Raw genomic sequence first — 19,429 nt, 5'->3', positions numbered from 1 at the left:
CACTGGTTGGTTACAAGAGCTGAGGCAGCTTATATTACCAAGGAAGATGGATTATTTACCTATTACTGCTCTTTGAGGCCCTGTAAGCACATTCTTTGTATATATGCATTTGGGTAAACATATTCTATCAGGCAGACAATTCTACCCTGAAAGCCTGCCTTAGAGCATGGCCCAAAGCCCATCATTGTTACAAAAACAGGTAAGATGTGTTCCTTGCTCTCAGTTCCTTTCCAGCCAAGAATTCGCATCTCTCTAGCACTTTCACAAAGGCAGATGTGCAGTGAAGGTACATATAACAAACACAGCTTAAGAAGAACTGAACAGAAAGTAATCCATCTTACTTCTTGAAATGCTTCTCTGTGTGCAGGGGTCATTGCAAGCTATACCCAGCAAACAAATGCCTGGCAGATCCCAGAATACCGAGTTAAGTAAAAGCAAACAGACTGCTCTCCCAAAGGTAGCATCACTTGAATCCTCAGTAAGGCCAGAATATGAGGGGGCGGGAGGGCAGTGGAAGACAGACTGGAGTTCAGCGTCACAGCTTTGCAAATCACAACAACTGGCACGTTCCACAAAGAAACCATTGATTTTGCCTAACTGACATACTTACAGCAAGAAGTTTTTTCTGAGCTATTTCACAACATGTTTTTCACTGTCAGCTATCCAGAGAAAAAACCAGCTGAAAACTCCTTAGACTGCTGAGCGATCAATATAATGGGAAACAAGGAGACATTACAAAAGATCTTAAGTCTACCAAAACAAGAAGATAGGGCATGTCCAAGATCTAGGATATTTGGAACAGCTTTGGCTACAGTCATACAGAGTCTTTGAACAATATGGAGCAGAAGTAAATTACATTCCTGTCTTACAACAAGAGAACATTCAAAGGACAGACATCCTTAAATGAAACAATAGGCAAGTAAGGCCTGATACTCTTGCACTCTTGTAAAACTAACTATTGAAAGGCTGCATTTGTGAAAAAGGAAAACATTGCCAGAAGTTCTAACAGTTTTCCCACCAAAATGACAGAACAAGAACAAAACTCAGTCCTTGTTAGGAAGAAAAGGCCTAATTAGACCTTTCAAAAACCTACTAGGAGTAGTGCATCTGGTGTCACATGGTGCCATGGGGTTCAGTGTGAGGCATGTCCGTGCTATGCCTGTGAGAAAGACTCCTGGGAGGTTATTAGAGTAACTAAAGTTCAGAACCACCCCACTAGCTAAGAGGTCTTGGCCTTTAAAGAGTGTAGTTATATTTCTACGAATTCCAAGTACTGTGAGGGAGTAAGATTCAATTTCTAAGTATTAATCCCAAGACCTGCCAAATTTAGTGCAAAACTAATGAATTTTTTTTTTATCCTATGAGAGTTGTCCCTTACAGACCAAGTCATCCAAATAAGGAAAAAACAATACTATGTGATTGGTTTAATAAGTAACAAGCTATCAGAATCAAAATCTTTATAAAAAGTTTCTCTGTGCCATAAGTTGCCAAAAGGTAAAAGTTTAAATTTAACAAAGACCAGTTGAGATGCAAGTCCAACACAACAAGGGAATTAACAAAGTCACATTCCAAATTAAGGCAGCTGTTCAGATTTTCTTGTTATTAAATAGCTAGTCCTGTAAAACACCCCCCACCAAGAGCAAATAAGGAATGAATCTATGGTCCTATATTCAAGTCATTATACTTATCTAGGAAACAGTCCTAGTGAGGTGCTCAATACCAAAGCAAGAGGTCTTACATTCCAAATTAATATCTGAGTATTATGAGTAGACTTAATATATGACAATGGACAGCAATACTCAAGGTCCTTCTCATCTCCTTCGGACAAATATGTGTGGAGATTTCAACAAATAATCAATGCTACCTACTAGATTGACAGTCCTTTTCAGAGACCACCATGGGTCAAGGAAAGCCTCTTCTCCTGCAGCCAAAACCGCCAAACATTGAATTGGAGCAGCTAAATTTCCTTCATTCTTGTTTTGGAAGGTATTTTAGAGCTATTGATGCCATCACAGACTTATCCACATGGATCAACAGAAAGTCTTGTATTTTTGCAAGAAGAAATTACTAGAAATACCACTTTCACATTCAAATTCAAAGCTAAAGAAATGCAACCTTTGCTTGTGACATAAAAGATGATATTTCTGTTAGAAAAAGGAAATTTTCTACTGCAGAAAATAAAACTCTTAACCCAGGATGAAAAAGGAAGCCATATACTAGTGGTTATTAATAAGAAATCAACCAGCAGTCAGAAAGGGACATATGACCATGTCAGGGTTGACGTTCCAAAGGGAAGTATAGATCTTCAAATATACTACAGTGGACCCTGACATCAAGAAAGAGTTGATAGTTCAGTTGAGAAACAGAAAATACTAGGACTGATCCAATTTTACCCAAAAAGATGGGAAAAAATGAGTTATAAAGGTACATGCACAGCGAACGGGGTTCAGGTGTGCCCCTATGAATGCTGCTAAGGTGAAACTCTTCAGCTACCATGGGTTAAGTGCACATTTGAATTCTGGACACCTCTCCAGAGGAAGCTGTGACTTTATCATTCACCACGCAAAGTGGCAACTCCTGTCCCAAAAAATTATATATCCTGAAGGAACAAAAGTTTTCTGAGGCAACTTCTAGCTCAACATCTGAATGTCCCCCTTTGAGGCTGTGCCTGAGTTTCCAAAAACCACAAAAATAGACACTGGATTCAGACAGCAAACAAAAACAATTGCTTCTATAAGGATAGTGAAGAATGTTTTATTAGACAAACTTGTTCTCTCAAAGTTGAGAAATCCTGTAGGATACTCAAGTATAAGTGGGACAAATGACTCTGGTCTGCAGATCACTTTCCTAAAGATTATACAAAAGAATCCAGAAATTAAAGAACCTCAAAGTGCATAGTGAAATTCCCAGAGAAAGACACGTAAGGAGTATTAATAATTCATACCTGTGTTTGTAAAAATCAGCTTTAATAAGTATTTGTAGAAGATAGTAGCAAATTTGTAGAAGACAGCGTATTTCAGGGATGAGTTTAAGGGAAAAAGAAAAAGGAGGGACTGATGAAGTATTAAGTAAAAATCCTTGGGTCAATTGGAAAAAAAGATGGGAGAAATTCCATTCATTTGTTTGCTGGTATTTCTACCTTCAACTGCAATGGTATGCTCTTTTAATAACAGAAGCTGTAACTGCTATAATGTCATCAGCAGAAGCTTATAAACATGACTGACAAGCCTCAGATGTTATTAATGTTGTAGTTAAAATATAAGACTGGGGCAAAGAACTGAATTAGATTCCCGTTCTTCATATGGGCTAGCTGTATGGTACTGGTCAAGTTCATGACCATGGTTCATCGACCTGTATAGGGCATATAAAGCATGTTTACTTTCACTAATTGTAAACCAAATGAGAAGAGTTTCCTCACAAGATTTTCTTAATTTCACATACTTAGGAACACAGGATTGGAAGACGGTTACTACTTCCCAGTTACTGTGTTGTTATATTGCACAAATCTGCTCTTAAACTAACCAAGCTACCTTAAAACTAGTTTCCCATCTCCACTACCACAAGACTGGTCAACAACTCTTCTCTGTTGTTACCTAGACACTGTCTTCAAATTTTCACATTCAATTTATTCACATCCAGTTTACATTAATTAGATTTTGAGCAAACTTACAATATCAGGAGGTGAAGGCTAAGCAGCAATCCCTTTCTCCCATACTTGTCTAGAGACATATCATAGACTTCCTCAGTTTTTCATTTGCTGGACTGAATAAACCTTTTAAAGGCTGCCTCTTACAATACACACTTTATTTCCCTAATTATTCAATCTAAGATTATTACCATGAACACCTCTTCTACAAAGTTTTTGCTATGTATGTAAGGATTTAGCCAGTGCAAAATAAATTTTCTTGGTTTTGCTGTGCATGATTCAGTAAAGAAAACAGCTTAGACTCTGTTCTTCCCATGAGCCAGCCTCTGAGTGGAGTTGCTCTACATCCCTTTTTTGTACCTACCCTTAAAAGATCCCATATGTTACAGTAGATCTGTCATCACTGTACATATGTGGGGATCTGTAACACATGAAGCTATAGCATTTCTAACAGCTCTTATAGTGAAACTTTTCTCTGAGCTGTCAGCTAGGTACTACCCCCAAAGACGTTCGCTTTTCTTGGAATTCTGCTACAGAAATCCTGATCTGCAGAACCAACCCTGAGTGGGTTGCCCCTGGGTTTCCACCAACATCCCTATAAATTGTTCTTCAGAAAGATATATAAACATTTGATCTCTCTTGCTAACGTATGAGGATCTTAAATGAAACAGGTTTATTCTGTGATCTACGTAGAGGCATTGAAAAGTAGGCTGTCTCAAAAAAAAGTTCAGACTAAACTCTATCAAAAGGTGCGATGGTGATCCTGTCACCCTCTCTTTACTGGCCCCTTTGGGCTCTGTTACAACTCTGATGTGAAAGTAAGTCAATAACCAGAACCAGGTTCTTACTGGACCTCCTCAACAGTGGAGGATTAGTCAGCTAAAGCACGTACTCACAGAAGCTTCTGCAAGTATCACCTTGGAAGAAGCTGCCAGGACTAAGAAATTCTCATCAGTTTAATCTAAATTCTGTCAGAATGGCAATTAAGGATATTGACATCTAGCATTTTGGGAAAAGAAGAAAAAATAAAAGTCAGGAAAACGTGGATTTCAGAGCATTTTTTGAAATACTAATAACATTTTCTGTTCAGTTATCAGTTTCCATTACTCAGTGTTCTATGTAGGAGATTACATTGTTTGCCAAGTAATAAAATCTCAGTGTTAAGGAAAGCAGGATGTTAGTGCTTTAAATGTGGAATAACATGATCTACATTAACAATCATTTAAATCGTTAAATCAGTTGAAACAAGCCCCAGTATGACTAAAAGATTTTAAAACTATCATACCTTCTATCACTTTTATCTGGAATCCATTTGCTACAAGCCTTGGATCTGACAAGTAACTCGATCCATTGAAACTCTGGTAACCCTTCCGCATTTTATAAAGAGCGGCCATATACTGAGCTCCACCAATAAGGCTGGAAAAAAAAAATATCCCCAAAGTGTTAAAAACCAAAATCCTTAATGTGAAAATTAAAACTGTGAGAAAAATACAGGAAAAAGTAGTAAGTGATGAGGAGTGATCAGAATTTTTAAAAGTATTCTGAAAAAGCAATTTTTTTAAAGAAACAAAATTGCAACTATTCACATATCTTAAAGAGTAGCTGAGTTTAGGTATATAATAATAATTACATCAGCCATTCTCTAATCCATGGGAGAAAGCTAACTAGAGTGAAGTTGTGAAAATGTGGAACATTTAATTTTCTTCTGGTGGAGGAAATTTGTCTTTACTGCATTACCAATGAAACTGGTCAAAATTCACACTTATTTCAACTGGAGTATGACCAGGCCTGCTCATTACTATAAGGTAAAAGTATACAAAACATAAATATCTGTTGTTACAGATAAATGAATATACAAATAATCACAGAATTAGCAAACAGGGCCTTACCAGAGTTTACTGTAAAAAATTATCAAATGATACTTGAAATAACATACAAATTTTTGCTCAATTGTACTGTACCTGTCCGTTAACACAATCGGCTGGTCCAGTTTCTCTACTGGAAGTTTATAATTCATCAGTAGTCTTTTACGTAGCAGGGCTTCTTCCAATCTATAGGGATTCAGCAACATTAGCTTTTTTTCAGTAGCAAATATCCAGACATCAGGAAAACTCTGACGACGGATCAGGAAAAGCTCATGTTCATCTGAGTCATTTTTCTCGTGTCTCTGAAGCTGATGTCTACAGGAACTCAGAGAAAAAGGCACTGTCACAATTTTCGTAGGCTGTTCAGGTTTCCGCTTCTTTTCAGTTTGAGCATGTAATATCTTGTCAAGTTTCTGCTGGTCGGATAGGGAAGTCTTCAGTTTGGGTTTCTGTTTTACTGCCTCCTTTGTTGGTCGGTGCACTGTCTGTTCCATAGCTTTCTTGACCTCTTTGTTGTACCGTTCCATGTCTTTAACAGCTTTTATTTCATAACTTAAAAGAGAAAACAAACAAGTAGCATAATCAGATAAAAATCCCCAAACCCCAACTCTGAACATACTAAAACAAAAGGCAAGGTAACCATTTCAACAGACAAGAACAACTCCCATGGTTTATTCAAGTAGCCACATCAATATGCTTTCCACAATGATGGAGGTGGAAGGATATCGGGGACTGTGCCCGTATTACATTACCCTTTGAAGATGATGAGTTGGAAATTTTCCTTCATCATGACAGCCAGCAAAACTTGAATTACTGAAGGGGGAGGAGCAGACTGCATCATACAAAGAGCTACAGCAAGTTGCTTTTGACCTCAGTCCCAAAGACTGTGTTTAACCCTAATTTGCAGTCAGATATATAGTTTTGGAAGTTTTTTCACAGGCACATCCAGCCCAATTCACAAAGCCATTTAAGTTTCCAGAGCTCTATAGACTTCAAGGGGGGGTCCATGTCGTTAGGTAAGAATTTGGAGTCTAAATAACTTCATAAGCCTCAGGCTTTACTTAACATAAAGAACCACATTTGATTTCAAATGGCCAATTAGCCATTTCAAATTAGCCTCATAAATAAAAAGTGTGAGGATACAGAATAGAAACGATTATCACAGAATTCTGTAACTAATAAACTTACGGATTTTTCAAAAAGTACTCAATAACAAACTACTACTAAATGCTGTCTGAATGGATAGAACATTACTACATACTAAATCTCTATAACGTGAATGGATTCTTAATGAGTTTACTAATGTCAAGAAGATAGCTAAACTTTTATAGATGCCAGGTTGCCTACTGCATACAAATCTTACTTTTTTGAAGGCCAAAGGAGTGATTTGCTGAACTCCCTCTTTTTGCCCTTATTTGATATTCCAAATTCTAGCACGTAATTCAAACCAGTCCAATCTTCAATAAAAAAAAGTAGTAGTATCATATGTAAGTATTGGAAATAAATATTTTAGCTGGTCATATTTATTTATTGCTACTTGCTGGAACAGTTTGATTCAATTATGTGTATGCATGCTGGAAAATTAAGGTCAACAAAAGGGTCACCATTTGCAATTAATTATGATGTGCTAGCGTTCACATATGGTACCAATATTTAGTTAACTAAAAAAGTCAGCTTAAATAGTTTCTTGCAATAAATCATGTCCTACAAAATATGGAGTAAACGTTAAGATAAAAAACATCTGCTCCTTTTAAAATGAATGGATGAAATCACTTGAACAGAAATTTTTTTAACCCAAATACATTTATTGCTTTGACCAGATCAATAAATACTTTGTTTTGAATACACCCAACTGTAATGCAGGAGAGTATTTAACTATAAGAGAACTGAGCTTTCAGTGATACACTGATAATCCAAAACAAAAGCACCTCCAAAGAAAGTCCAACTTGTCTGTCATTTTAGGCTACCATCAGAAAAATTCTAGTCTTAAAAGCTTTGATTATGAGGGTTTTGCAAATTCATATACATCACTACCAGTGATTTGCTCAGAATCAAAGAAAACAGCAGGTTTACAAACTATGAGGGAACATCTTTGCCTTTTCAAAAATCCTTCCACAGAGGCAAGTATAATCAACAAGCACTACAAGAACAGTTTCTCCTCTGCTTTGTGAATTAAGACTGTAGATTCAGGATCCCTTCTTGAAGCTACAAAACCTAAAGCCAAGGAAATGTGCAAATCTGGGTGTAAGGAGGGAGTGGAAGACTCGAATGAAGTCTAGTTTCAAAGGCAGCTTTGGTTTAACTAGACAAATGGATCCACAATTTATTATTTTCCCCCTGCATCTTAAACCCAAATGAAATATTTAGCATGTAACAAAAACCTTTTAATCCAAGGTCTCTCAGACCTTATAAGAAAAATAATCTGAATTTGACTATCTGGAGTAAACTCTGACTGGAAATGGCCACTTGTGTAGAATCGTATGTGTCCAGAATAGAGGCGCATCGCATTCTGAATGTAACACATCTCAGCATCAGACTCTTCACCTAATGAAACAAAATCAACTCAAATTATCACCATGAGTATGTATTACATTCTACTTCTGTGTTTCCCTGCTTTGTGAAGAGGAAAATTAAAAAAGCTTTTAATAGCCCATATCAGCTTTTCAGTTTGATTCTGAAATGCATAGGTTTCAGGTGACTAGCACTGTTTCCTAGGAGTGGACAATATGGACTTACAATTAGGACTGAACAGATGCTGGGGACAAGCATCAGTATGGGACAACTGATACCAATTATTAATGTCATTATTCATGATTAATATCTAGCAGTATATGAATAGAGCTGGCTAGAGATATGAAGGATGGCCAGTGACTAGATGGTACCACCAAATGACCATGTTAACTAAAAGGTTAAAAGCCAGTAAAAAAGAATTTTTCTGGAATTGCTAAGCAAGCATACTTACCCCAAAGTGAAAGAGGTGCAAATAATGCATACACCCACACACAAGCCATGAGATGCATGGAAAGTTTATCAGGCAATAAAAAACTACCACATATGAGCTCGTTACTAGTAGCCACTAATGACTGCCTATGTGCATGCTCTTACCTGTCAACAGACAGCACTGGCCACGCTACCTGAAATGATGTTTCTCCCAAGGTACAAATATACTCATGAAGAATTACTATAGAATACTGACAAGGTAATATGTTAGTCCCATGATAATGTGCATGTAGTTCTGAACCTTTCCTACACCTTCAGGGTAACTACTGCTGCCACTGACATGGCCCTTGGAGGGATTTCTGCCACTCCTACCTGAGCCTGATATGCAAGAAATATTAAGGCCAGAAAAGTACGTAAGTTGTATTAAGTAAGAGCAGAGTGAGAGCAAGAAATTAAATCCTGGCTTTGCAAAGCAGGGGGATACGCAACGTTGCCAACATGGACATGCATGGAAGCTTTCCTCTTCTATTATAACCTAAAGACCATAACATTTTACATTCCGGTTGAGTAATAAATGCTGGCTTGTTTTGAAAAGGCTATCCTATGTCACTATGAGACATCTGTTGGTTGTACTGCTCCCAAAAGGGATTTAAACTCATTTAGACCTGCTGGAGGAGCCACAGAGAGAAACAGAGATGCTGAAGCCAAGCACACCCATTGTAACATAAACGCATAACTTTATCACAGAAGGATGGAGGACTAGAGCCCAGAAAAAGTGGTGTCTTGCCAGCAAGGTTGCAGGAAGTTGGAGGTATAGTGTGCTCAGTAGAACTGTGGCACTTTGGCTGCCCTGTTGTATATACATTTGTTGTTACCTCTAGGTGGCCCAATTTATCCAGAGTATCTGGTAGCCAAGACTTATGTTCTCTGCCAGACGTACAACAGTTCTTCTGGATTGTTGCCTTGGAGGAAAAGATGTCTGTGTATCTCTTCCTCTTCGTTATTTTCTGAGGCAATTTTAAAAGATTAAAAGCAGAAAAGAGATACACCAAAGCTGAAATGTATGGACACAACCAGTGGTAAATCTTTTATTCACTTCAACATCCACTGGACCATACTGCATTCAACCCTACATATAAGGAAAACTTCATTACGTCATTAGTTCAGGTCTCCTCCCTGAACTAATACAAAGTTAATCTGTAGGCACACTCTTAAACATAACAGTTGTACCAGGAAAGCAACCATGAAATCTCAAAAGCTAAAGCAGAGCAAATTAAAATTTTCTGAAACAGCTGGCAGAACCTTTTGTTTCAGTTCATCAAAAGCATAATTATAATTGGAGTAGATTTCTACTATTACATTAATATTTCTGCTAATGCAGAGATAGACAAAACACTTTCTCACATGTTTCGTTTTGTGATCATGGCATGTTGCTTGCTTAGTGAGCTTTAAATTAATTAAATCGGAAGCTAGATGAAAAGGTTTTACTTAATTCAGATATAGCTGGTATTCAGAACAATGCAGATGTTTTCAAACAAAGCCAAGAAGTCAAGGAAAAAACCGGTACCTTACAGTTAATTCAATAGGTATAGCTTCTCTTTCTTACCATTCTCCTAATCAAATCTCCTATTAGTGTTAAAATTACGCTGTTCTGCCTAGTATAGTTTCCTTTTCAGCGGTCTTTCTTAATCCCCTCTCCTTGCTTCCATAACATGAAGAAAACACATTTTCACAACACTGCCAATGAGTTTGTTCTTCGGAACCAAAATTTAATTTCCCAAACTTTCTGCTACAAATTACAATATGCATTCAAAGCACTACATGTGAAACTACTGAAGAACTTCTATTTTCCCCATTTGTGTGATGTTCTACAGTGTTTTACATTTTATAAAATGACAAACAAGATGTGGAAGGTTTGGTGTTTCTTTTTCTTTAAACTGTCTTAGAATGTCTCAAAATCTGTTATTCTAATTCATCTTTTACCGTAATACAACTTCCACATAAAGGACAACACATACCTGATGTTTTAACTAATCCAACCCCTGCCCCAAATTAGGCTAAAATATTTCCCTTACTTGCAGATGGATTTCAAAAACTCAGTGATAATCAGTTTTAGAAAAATATGGACTTTAGCTATTCAGACTGCAATCTAAACAGAGATTTGGCTTTGGCTGAAACAGATTAAAATTCAGACTGTACCATACTCTCTGAACCAGCACTGGAATAGCTGTTTAGGGGAAAAAGAAATTCCTTGTGTCATTTGATTGGGTTTTATAAATACAATTCTGAGGTAGCCTGGATTAAGATATGTACTAAATTTAGAGGAAAGGAGTTTACCAAATGTTCCAGTACTAAAGATCCTGAAAAAGAATTCTCACTTTGTAGAAATAAAAAAGAACTGTTCATTGGAAAAGCTCTGGAGGAATTATACAGTGCCTCATCCATCACCATGCTGGTTTTCACTGACAGTGCATCAGGAGTGACAACATACAGGCAGCCCTTGGAAAAGAGGTTTGCAGGATTCAAACAGTACATTTTCTTGCCTGTTATCTCTAAATAGCAATTCAACAAAACTGTCCCTCCGTAACTGCTGCACATCACAGTGGCAAAATGAGCATCAGCAGTGCACATCTGCACACAACAGAAGGTTACAACTCACAATACTAATGCTGATCTTGAAAAGTCAAAATTAATTTTCTGTTCTATTTTTTCATAAATAACTGGGAAGTTACAATTTTTTAAAATCACTTCAGGTGACTCATCAGTAACTACCAGACTTAGAAGTCACAGCCTGAAAACTTACTTCTTTTTTTCCTCTTCATTCAAATTCTTCCACTGCTCTTCAATTCTCAGCAGGATGTCCTCCATGCTGGCCTTTGGATTATCAGTTATCAATTTTGGACGACATTCTTGAGTGAAAAATCCAATTGCAGACTTAGGTTTTCTTATTATTTTACTACTAATTAAGTCATAAGCTGACACCTGTCCGAATTTATCACTTATCACATTTCTTTTCTTTATGCTTTGATTTAAGATTTGTGGATCATTGCTTTGTTCATCACTATGTTCATTTTGCTTATTAATTGTTCCTCCAATTTCAGGAATCAGAATCTTAACAGGTTCCAGATTGTCTCCTAGATGGTTTTTAAATCCACTTCCCATACTCCAATTATCAGCAGAGATTTCACGTAAGTCTTTAGGGACTAACACTTCCTCATTTTTTTCTATTTTGTCAATATTATCAGAACTCAAAAGATGCTCATTGGCTTTTTTAGATTTGGGGTCCATGGGAACACTGTTACTTTCAGTATCAGTTATATTCTGTCCATTCTGTTCCTCCTCACACAATAAATTTAAGGAACTGTCTGAAAAGGCATCACTCTTAGAAACCTCTTTTTTGTCCAGGCGACTATGTACATTATCACCACAAAACGTCTGATGACTTAAGCAGATCTCTGTGTTTTTTCCTGCTTGACAGTTTTGCACATCACTGCTGAACGAAAGGAATGAAGTATGAGCATGTAGATCATCATTTCCAGATGGTCCCATTTCATTAACAACCACATCTGTTTGTTCTGTTCTATGAACAAACATGTCTTCTGCAGTAACATCTGTTTTATTACTTTCACCAGGGACTGTAGCAGGTAGTGGTCCATACAGTGATTTCAACACGTTTTCAACAGCAAGTAAGACAGATTCCTGAAAAAAAAAACCAAAACAACCAAAAAACAACAGAAAAGCCACACACACAAGCACACCTTAAAATGTTACTGACAGATATTGAGAATATAGAACAATAAGCAAAGTGATCTTATTCAGAATATTTTTCAGACAAATCTGGACAGGTTATTGCACACATGCTCAAAAAGACTCTGAACTGAACACCTTTAGCCTCAAATATTTTGTGATAGGTATTTCACTCCACTGGTTATCACAAAACTGAGTAACTACAGGTAAAGCTATTCCCAACTAATATGGACTTAGAAGATTATAGTCAAGACAGATGCACCAACAACATCCATTTCATGTAAGCATGTTTGTGTAGGTGCTTTTATGATGCATGCTTCCAACACAGCTTTGCACCAAATGATGGAAATGAAAACCAGAAAAAAAAACAGAAGAAAAAAGAAAAAAGAAAACCCAACCCTTTTTCTAATGCCGAAGGAAAGCTTTAAACTAGATCGAATGTGAGAATGCTGTGTTAATTTTCATACAAGTGACACTTAACAGGCAATACATTTACAAGATTATCATAGATAAAAACAAAACCTTTAAGTGAAGAAGAGGATTAACATACTGGTGTGACTACCTATCTATCTAACCTTCTTCATTTCTGTGGCACTGTTTTTCATATGAAGTACTAATTAAGTGAAAGTGACCTTATGGAAATTTATTACTACACATCGTCTAAAACATGGGCATATATGGTCTAAATTTCAGGTCTTGATAGTATGAACAAGGTATCCTGAAAGTTAAGTGATGTCAACAATAATCTATACACATAATGGCAAAATATTGCTTTGACCAGAAATCAACTCCCTCCGCCCCCCCTTCATGTTCATGGTGTTTAAAAAGTGGTTACTTAGTGTAATTATGAAGATAAGCATGAGATTTATGTAGGGACACACATCATAATTCCATTTAGCTTCTCTCACTATAAAGCCATTGAAAAACAGTGACACACACATGTATCTGACAGGTAAAAGTGATCTTGGAAATCAACTGGGAAATTAATTTTGAAAAATCCTCCACTTAGCCTGTTCAATACTTTTCAAACAAAATAGTCCTGTAATAAAGGCAAGCTATCATGTAACTAAAACAAAACAGTGGCACTGTTTACCTTCAAACATTTCAGTAGTCCCAGAAGCCCTTATTATGCTTACATAAGTAAAAGGTTGACAACTCAAAACCAGATTAAAATCTTAGTTACCTTATAATGCAGTAAAACTTGAGTTTTATCAGGTGTTAAATTCACATCCACAGCAGAAGCAGGTACAGTAATATTCAAAAAGAAAATAGGATATAAACGAGTACAGTCCTTGTGCACCACCAGACTGTAGTACTGTCGAATTAACTACAGATTGATTTAACAAAGAGATGTCAGTAAAGGCAATAAAATAGACACAAAGGCACAGAAACAAAATTTGACATTATAAAAGCATAACTGGTTGGTTTGTTGATTTGGGTTTTTTTTTAAGTTAAAGGAATGCTAAAAAGGTCCTCATGGGTATACATGTATGCTGGAATAATCACCAAAAGGGCAGTTATTGGTGGTTTCCCTGTCTTCATAGCTAAATTAAAAAAAAAAACAAAAAAACACAAAAAGGAACCAATTCTAAGACACTAATGGTAGCTACTTTGATCTTCTGAATGAAAGTATTGATCACACTTGGAAGAATAGATATGATATGCCCAAATTGGACTGCAACTCCACTACTTCTTCAACCAACACAAATACTATTATTTGTTTGTTTTTTAAAGAAAATCTACTTATATAGCATGCAACTACATTGCTGCCTCTTTCAGCCAAATTAAAGTCTGTTTGAGAACATAGCCTTGCACCACAGACCTGTCCTTCACCCAGAACAGGATTAATTTGTTCCTTTTATTAACCCAATTATAAATTTACAGCTTTTCCTCAAACTCTGCTTGCCCTTACTATTTTCTTTATAATCCTCCCAAAAACTCCTCCAAAAGACTACAAAATTTAGTTGTTTCAGAATTTTGGTCCTATTTACTAGAAGGATCAAATAAAGATCCTTGCACTTCCCTCTAGTATCAGGGATCCTTCAACATACACACATATTGGAGAAAAGAATACGTTAATGAGACAAAAAAATTTGAAAGCATAAAAAATTAAGTGTTGCTGCAGATTAAATTTTTTTAAATTAATTTAATTCTTAAATATTTTTAAAATTAAACTTGTTTAAATATTTTCAAGTTATTTTAACTTTAATATTCCCACAGTCTGTCCTCAGAGGTTCACCAGCACTTCTTCCCCATACATAGCATGGAGATAAAAGGAAGTGATCTATAGCTTGTTTTCCAAACCCATCAAAAATGTGTTTGTACAGATGTATTATCTTCACCTGGCCAAAAAAGACCAATTAAAAAACTGGGGGGAAATAAAAAAAAAAAAAAAGGCAGTGGAAGATTACACGTGCACTACTACAGAACAGCCCTAAATGAAGGGCAATGTATTTGTACTTTGTAACGTATGACAGTACTCTGAATCCCACCTTGAATCTGGGCTTCTGTGCTCTGGTGAAAAAGCTGTCTCTGTCATGGGATTCAAGCTGAGCTTTGAACTCCCAGAAACAGGCACATCACATACTGCGTAGAGGTGCGTGAGCCTTATTTGGCACTTAACGTACCAACACAAGTTCAGGGTTTCCACCTACAAAACTTTGCTTGCCAACTGAAAACTATTTCATTGTCTCCACTTTAAAACCTACATGTACACTTTGGCACAAATATGATTTTCTTTTCTGGGGAGGGCAAGGAATAGGACAGCAAGGCTGCTCCAAGTGAGGTGCTGCAAGGTTCAGTAGTGTGAGAAACCCAAGAGTATCAAATTCTGCCTACACAATGCCTAGCTGTAGCCAATGCTGCTGCACTATCACTTTCATTTTTATCCAATGCACACACAAATTTAAAGGGAAAGTATGTGTATTTGCTTGATAAGCCCACAGCAAGGAGTGGACAAAATCAAAACTTTATTTTCAGAATAATTCTCTTGCAAGAAACTACATAAAGTTCCCTCATGGAAAACTGCACAGGTATATTACTGCAGGCTAATACAAAGAAAGAATAGACTATTCTGGTCTCTCACATAGGAGTATCTGAAATTACATTGTTTCTAAACAGCCATAAACAAAACCTCCAGCTCTGTGGTTGTAGGTGACTGCAGCAAATGGAATAGAACTGAGGCACGAGGAACATCAGACTTGTGAGGACCTTTCTGTTGTAAATGCTATCTAGTATCTTCACCTGTAATACTCTAGTTATTTTATGTGGGGAAAAAGGTTGTAGATTGCGTAGGTATCTCTGTTCTCAAAGAGATCACATTTCTTGAGTAAAAAGCTAGAGAATGTTACCTTCAGTATTTCCTTCTGATGAACTGGACGATTATTTATAAAAACGAAACTCCTTTCTGAACTTGAAAGGCTTGTCAAAGAACTGTCTGACTCAGCTTTTGGGAAAAATCCAGAAAGATTTATCTGTAATGATAAACAAATCCAGTACAAAAGTCTTTTAAAGAGAACCCTGAAAAAGGTTTTTTAGAAATTGTACAGGAGTCCAAGTCATTCAAACGCATGCATTGCTTCTTGAAAGTTATGATACAAAAAAAAAAAATCATTTAAAGAAAAAAAAAAAGAGATTGAGAAGGATGGGTTTGCATCTATTTTCCTTGATCAGTTTATTGAGAAATTTCCCATTTGGACTGCCAGTCGCACCAGGCTCCTGTCTGCAGCTGAGGGCTGTGGAGAACACCAGCCAGCTTTATGCTTGCTGACTGTAGGGCTGCGAACTTAACCCCTTTACAAGCTAAAGGCATGCACTGCTGCCCAACCTGGAGAAGGCAGTAGTGCTTTCCCTATGGGGAAAGCCCAAAACACACAATCCCTCCCTTTCTACACGCAGGGCACCTTAAATAGCCTGTCATAGGGCATTTATTCAGGGCACCTAAATTTACCTACACCACCTGTATCCAAATCATCTGACTCTCAGGAGTGCTGAGCACCCACGATTCACAGACTGCAGCAGAACCTGTGAGCACACAGCACTGCCAAGGAGCCTCCGAAAATCACACGATTCGAGTACCTAACATTAACTCCAAGTTTTAAGATTTTTCTGTTGAGATTCTTTACCTTAGGTTTTTTTAGGTCAAAATGAGGCTGACAACTTGTGCTGCCTGTCCCATCACCTCCCCCTCTCCCCCACCAAAGCAACTTTTGAAACTGTTGGATCAATTTCAATTCAATCTGGTGAAGAAGCAGAAATCCCAAAGATATTATATTTCCACAATTTCTCTGATAACTGACAGCTGTTTGGAGAGGAGAGCCTCAAGATAATGACCTTACTGAGGAAAAGGCAATTGCAACTTTTCAAAAGCCGGGATCCATCAGCATGTAAGAACTGATGTGTCGACCAGCCCACAAAGTGCCCCACACATCGCCCCACTGCCACATGCCCAAACTAACAGGGGAAGGAACACTTGGGGCATCGTGAGGATGGAGATTTCGGAGATATGGGCAAGTCTGGAGAATGTTCTGGTAGCAGGGTGGATCACTGAACACAGAAATGAGACCTTGTTAGCTTTGCTTTTGGCAGAACCACTTGTATTCACTAAAATCCAAATTATCATGCATTTGAAACGGAATTTAAAATCCCTGGGATTTGGCCTATCCTTTCCATTCATCTACGTCACTCCAGCTATCTGCTCATGTGCTCCCTTATTCCCTCTTGACCTTGTAATAAGCATTCTGTGCTAAAGCTGGAGTGTTCTGGTCAGCAGCGTCACACATAACCAAACACCACTGGTCAAGTTAAAGAGGTGTCAAATATCTGTTGGATGATTATCAGAAAACAACATGCAGCGTTTCTAGATTTTATTCCGCAACTTTAGCACATCCTCCCTGAATGTCCCTCCTCTATGTTTCAAGCTCCTTTTATAATTCCCAAATATTTGTGCAAGTCTTTCACTTCAAACAATACTTTTAAATACAGACAACATTAAAGAAAACTGAAAGTCTCTAAATAACTCATTTAAGAAGTTGCCAGATTTAGGAATGGCTGACTGCTGTTACTATTTAAAGCCACGCAGAGTATCAGTATGCTCACCAAAAGTTAGCAACAATTTCTAAAACTAGCCTTAATTATTAGAATTTTCATATATGAAAGTATATGAAGTATAAAGACAAAATTACAGACTGGAAAATATTACAGAATTTTTGCTTTTAGATTAGATCGGCTGTTTTCAAAATTAATACTTTAAAAATCAACTTATACATGTATTAAAATATATCTGTGTTGAGTGAACAATAGAATGTTTGTCTTAAGCACTTCACTTTTTCCTAGTGTCACAGGTATCTGTTAAACTTAACCTCCACAAAAAAAGAAAAGCCTAGGAAAATTTCCTTTGTTAAAGCTTTCAGCCAAAATAGATCCACCCATTTACAAGACTGGGGATGTGAAAAGCATAGTTGCTCTTTTGTACATGTAAAAAGTTGTGTCAATTCTTTATTTTCTGTTTTCTTTTTATTTTACAAGTAGCTCCTGAGTTTGCATGCTTTGGAGTCAGCTTGAAATGTGTTCTTCTTTCATTCAGTGCTCATATGGAGATGTTTTGAAGCAAGCCAGTCTTTAAAACCCCCGGATCACTTGTTACAGAAGTTTTAACTCCACAATTAGTAAGATATAGCTTACAGAAAGTTGTTTATAGCAAGATTAGTTTTGTCTTCAGAGTAGACTTTGCAGCAAAGGAGTATGAAGCTACGTGATGAACAAGTAGGAAAGAAGAAGAATTACAGAGCTGCTGTGTACTGAGTACTGAATGAGGCATGGACCTAATGAGACATAAGCAGCATATGCTTTGTCATTAGATACCTATCCCAATACCTGCACAGAGAGGATAAAGAAAGGGTTACACAGGCAACCTTAATTCCATCATTTCATAGTGTTTGAATGCTTAATTTAGAAACGTCCATGGTTTCTGAACGGAGATTTGTGTGAGCAATAAGCATAGATCACTTATACACCTATAAATGATGCACGTGGTATTTTACACACTATTTAGAGACAGAGAGAGAGATGGAATGTTCCCCAACTTCTATTCAAGGAATATGGATGCCTCATGATATAGCAGAGAGGTAATGTGAGAACCTGAGTGCCTCCCCTTCAAGATAGTCCCTTCTAAATACCCCCACGTCTTCCCTTCGGAGCCCCCTTGCATTTGCCCTGTGGGGCACATCCAACATGCATTCAGGTGAGAATGGGTGGATGTTCTGTTCAGCAACAAAAACTTTGTAAACTACAAGAAGCAACTCTGCTTTTTTTCCCCCTCATTTCCCTTCACATTTGTACTACAGGAACCTTGACAAACTCAAGATTTAAGTCTGAATAATGCTATTAAACTTTAATAAAGTCTGAATATCTATGTATGTATTAAAGTCTGAATAATGCTATTAAACACAACTTACCATGCTGAATGCAGCATGGTAAGTTGTGTTTAATAGCCACTGTGACTTTACAGATGGTGATTCATCTCATCTATGTGACTGGTCAAGATTTATTACTACAAGATACAGGAAAATGCAACTTTGAAGGATCGGAAGTAGCAAGACTCCCCTTCATAAGTATGTCTCCAACAAAAATGGAAGCAGAGTACACAATTTTTTGAAAATACTAGACAAAGGAGAATATCATGGGGAACTCCCTCAATTTCAAGAAGGGTAAAGAGCCTGGTAAAGTACACTGAGTTTTTTTGAAAACTTACTAGTGTTTCCTTGAAATATATGTTTAGTGGAAATTTTACATAACCTGCCTTCTAAGCAAGTGTTTCTTTTGCTGCTCAGGTGGCCCTCATTGAAATCGAGGGGATATTCTTTAGAGTGTAAGGCTAAGAGGCCACGAGGATGAGAACGATATAAACGCTTATATATTAATCAAAGCACAACCTGCCTGTGGGCCAGGAATCCCAACTTAGACAGCTCTGAGCAATCAGCAATTCTGCATTTGTCATCACAACTGTTTTTACTGCCATTTGATCAGTGCCACATGAGTACTGACTAGATAATTCTTGGAGTGGACTTTCAATCACCTAACCAATTAATTTTGCAGAGAGGACAGTAATAGAATCAAATGCATTAATTGGATGTCAATCTGGAGATAGTATTTCATTTTCAAATTCTCCTTCTTTTTGAATATTGTTTTAGCTCTCTTCATTGACAGGCTTTAAGTGGATTTGGGAGAAGGA

At 37.1% G+C, this 19,429-nt stretch overlaps 1 protein-coding gene across 8 annotated transcripts in view; it reads right to left on the bottom strand.

Annotated features, from left to right (window-relative positions):
• The window catches only part of PMS1 (PMS1 homolog 1, mismatch repair system component), a 48,854-nt gene that overhangs the window by 8,215 nt on the left and 21,210 nt on the right, over window positions 1-19,429 (bottom strand). For all 8 annotated transcript variants that reach the window (XR_012629413.1, XM_074872700.1, XM_074872699.1 and 5 more), the window contains 5 exons: window positions 15,549-15,671; window positions 13,382-13,525; window positions 11,255-12,150; window positions 5,608-6,063; window positions 4,932-5,062 (listed from right to left, as the gene is read on the bottom strand). Coding sequence is in view for 7 of the 8 variants with exons in the window: in XM_074872700.1 (XP_074728801.1) it covers window positions 4,932-5,062; window positions 5,608-6,063; window positions 11,255-12,150; window positions 13,382-13,525; window positions 15,549-15,671 (1,750 nt within the window). In the remaining variant the exon portion in view is untranslated. The remainder of the gene's footprint in view (window positions 1-4,931; window positions 5,063-5,607; window positions 6,064-11,254; window positions 12,151-13,381; window positions 13,526-15,548; window positions 15,672-19,429) is intronic.

This window comes from Strix uralensis, chromosome 6, assembly GCF_047716275.1.
Source record: "Strix uralensis isolate ZFMK-TIS-50842 chromosome 6, bStrUra1, whole genome shotgun sequence".
NCBI lineage: Eukaryota > Metazoa > Chordata > Aves > Strigiformes > Strigidae > Strix > Strix uralensis.
Note: the sequence above shows the minus strand (reverse complement) of the source record. Positions and strands in the feature narration are given on the sequence as shown.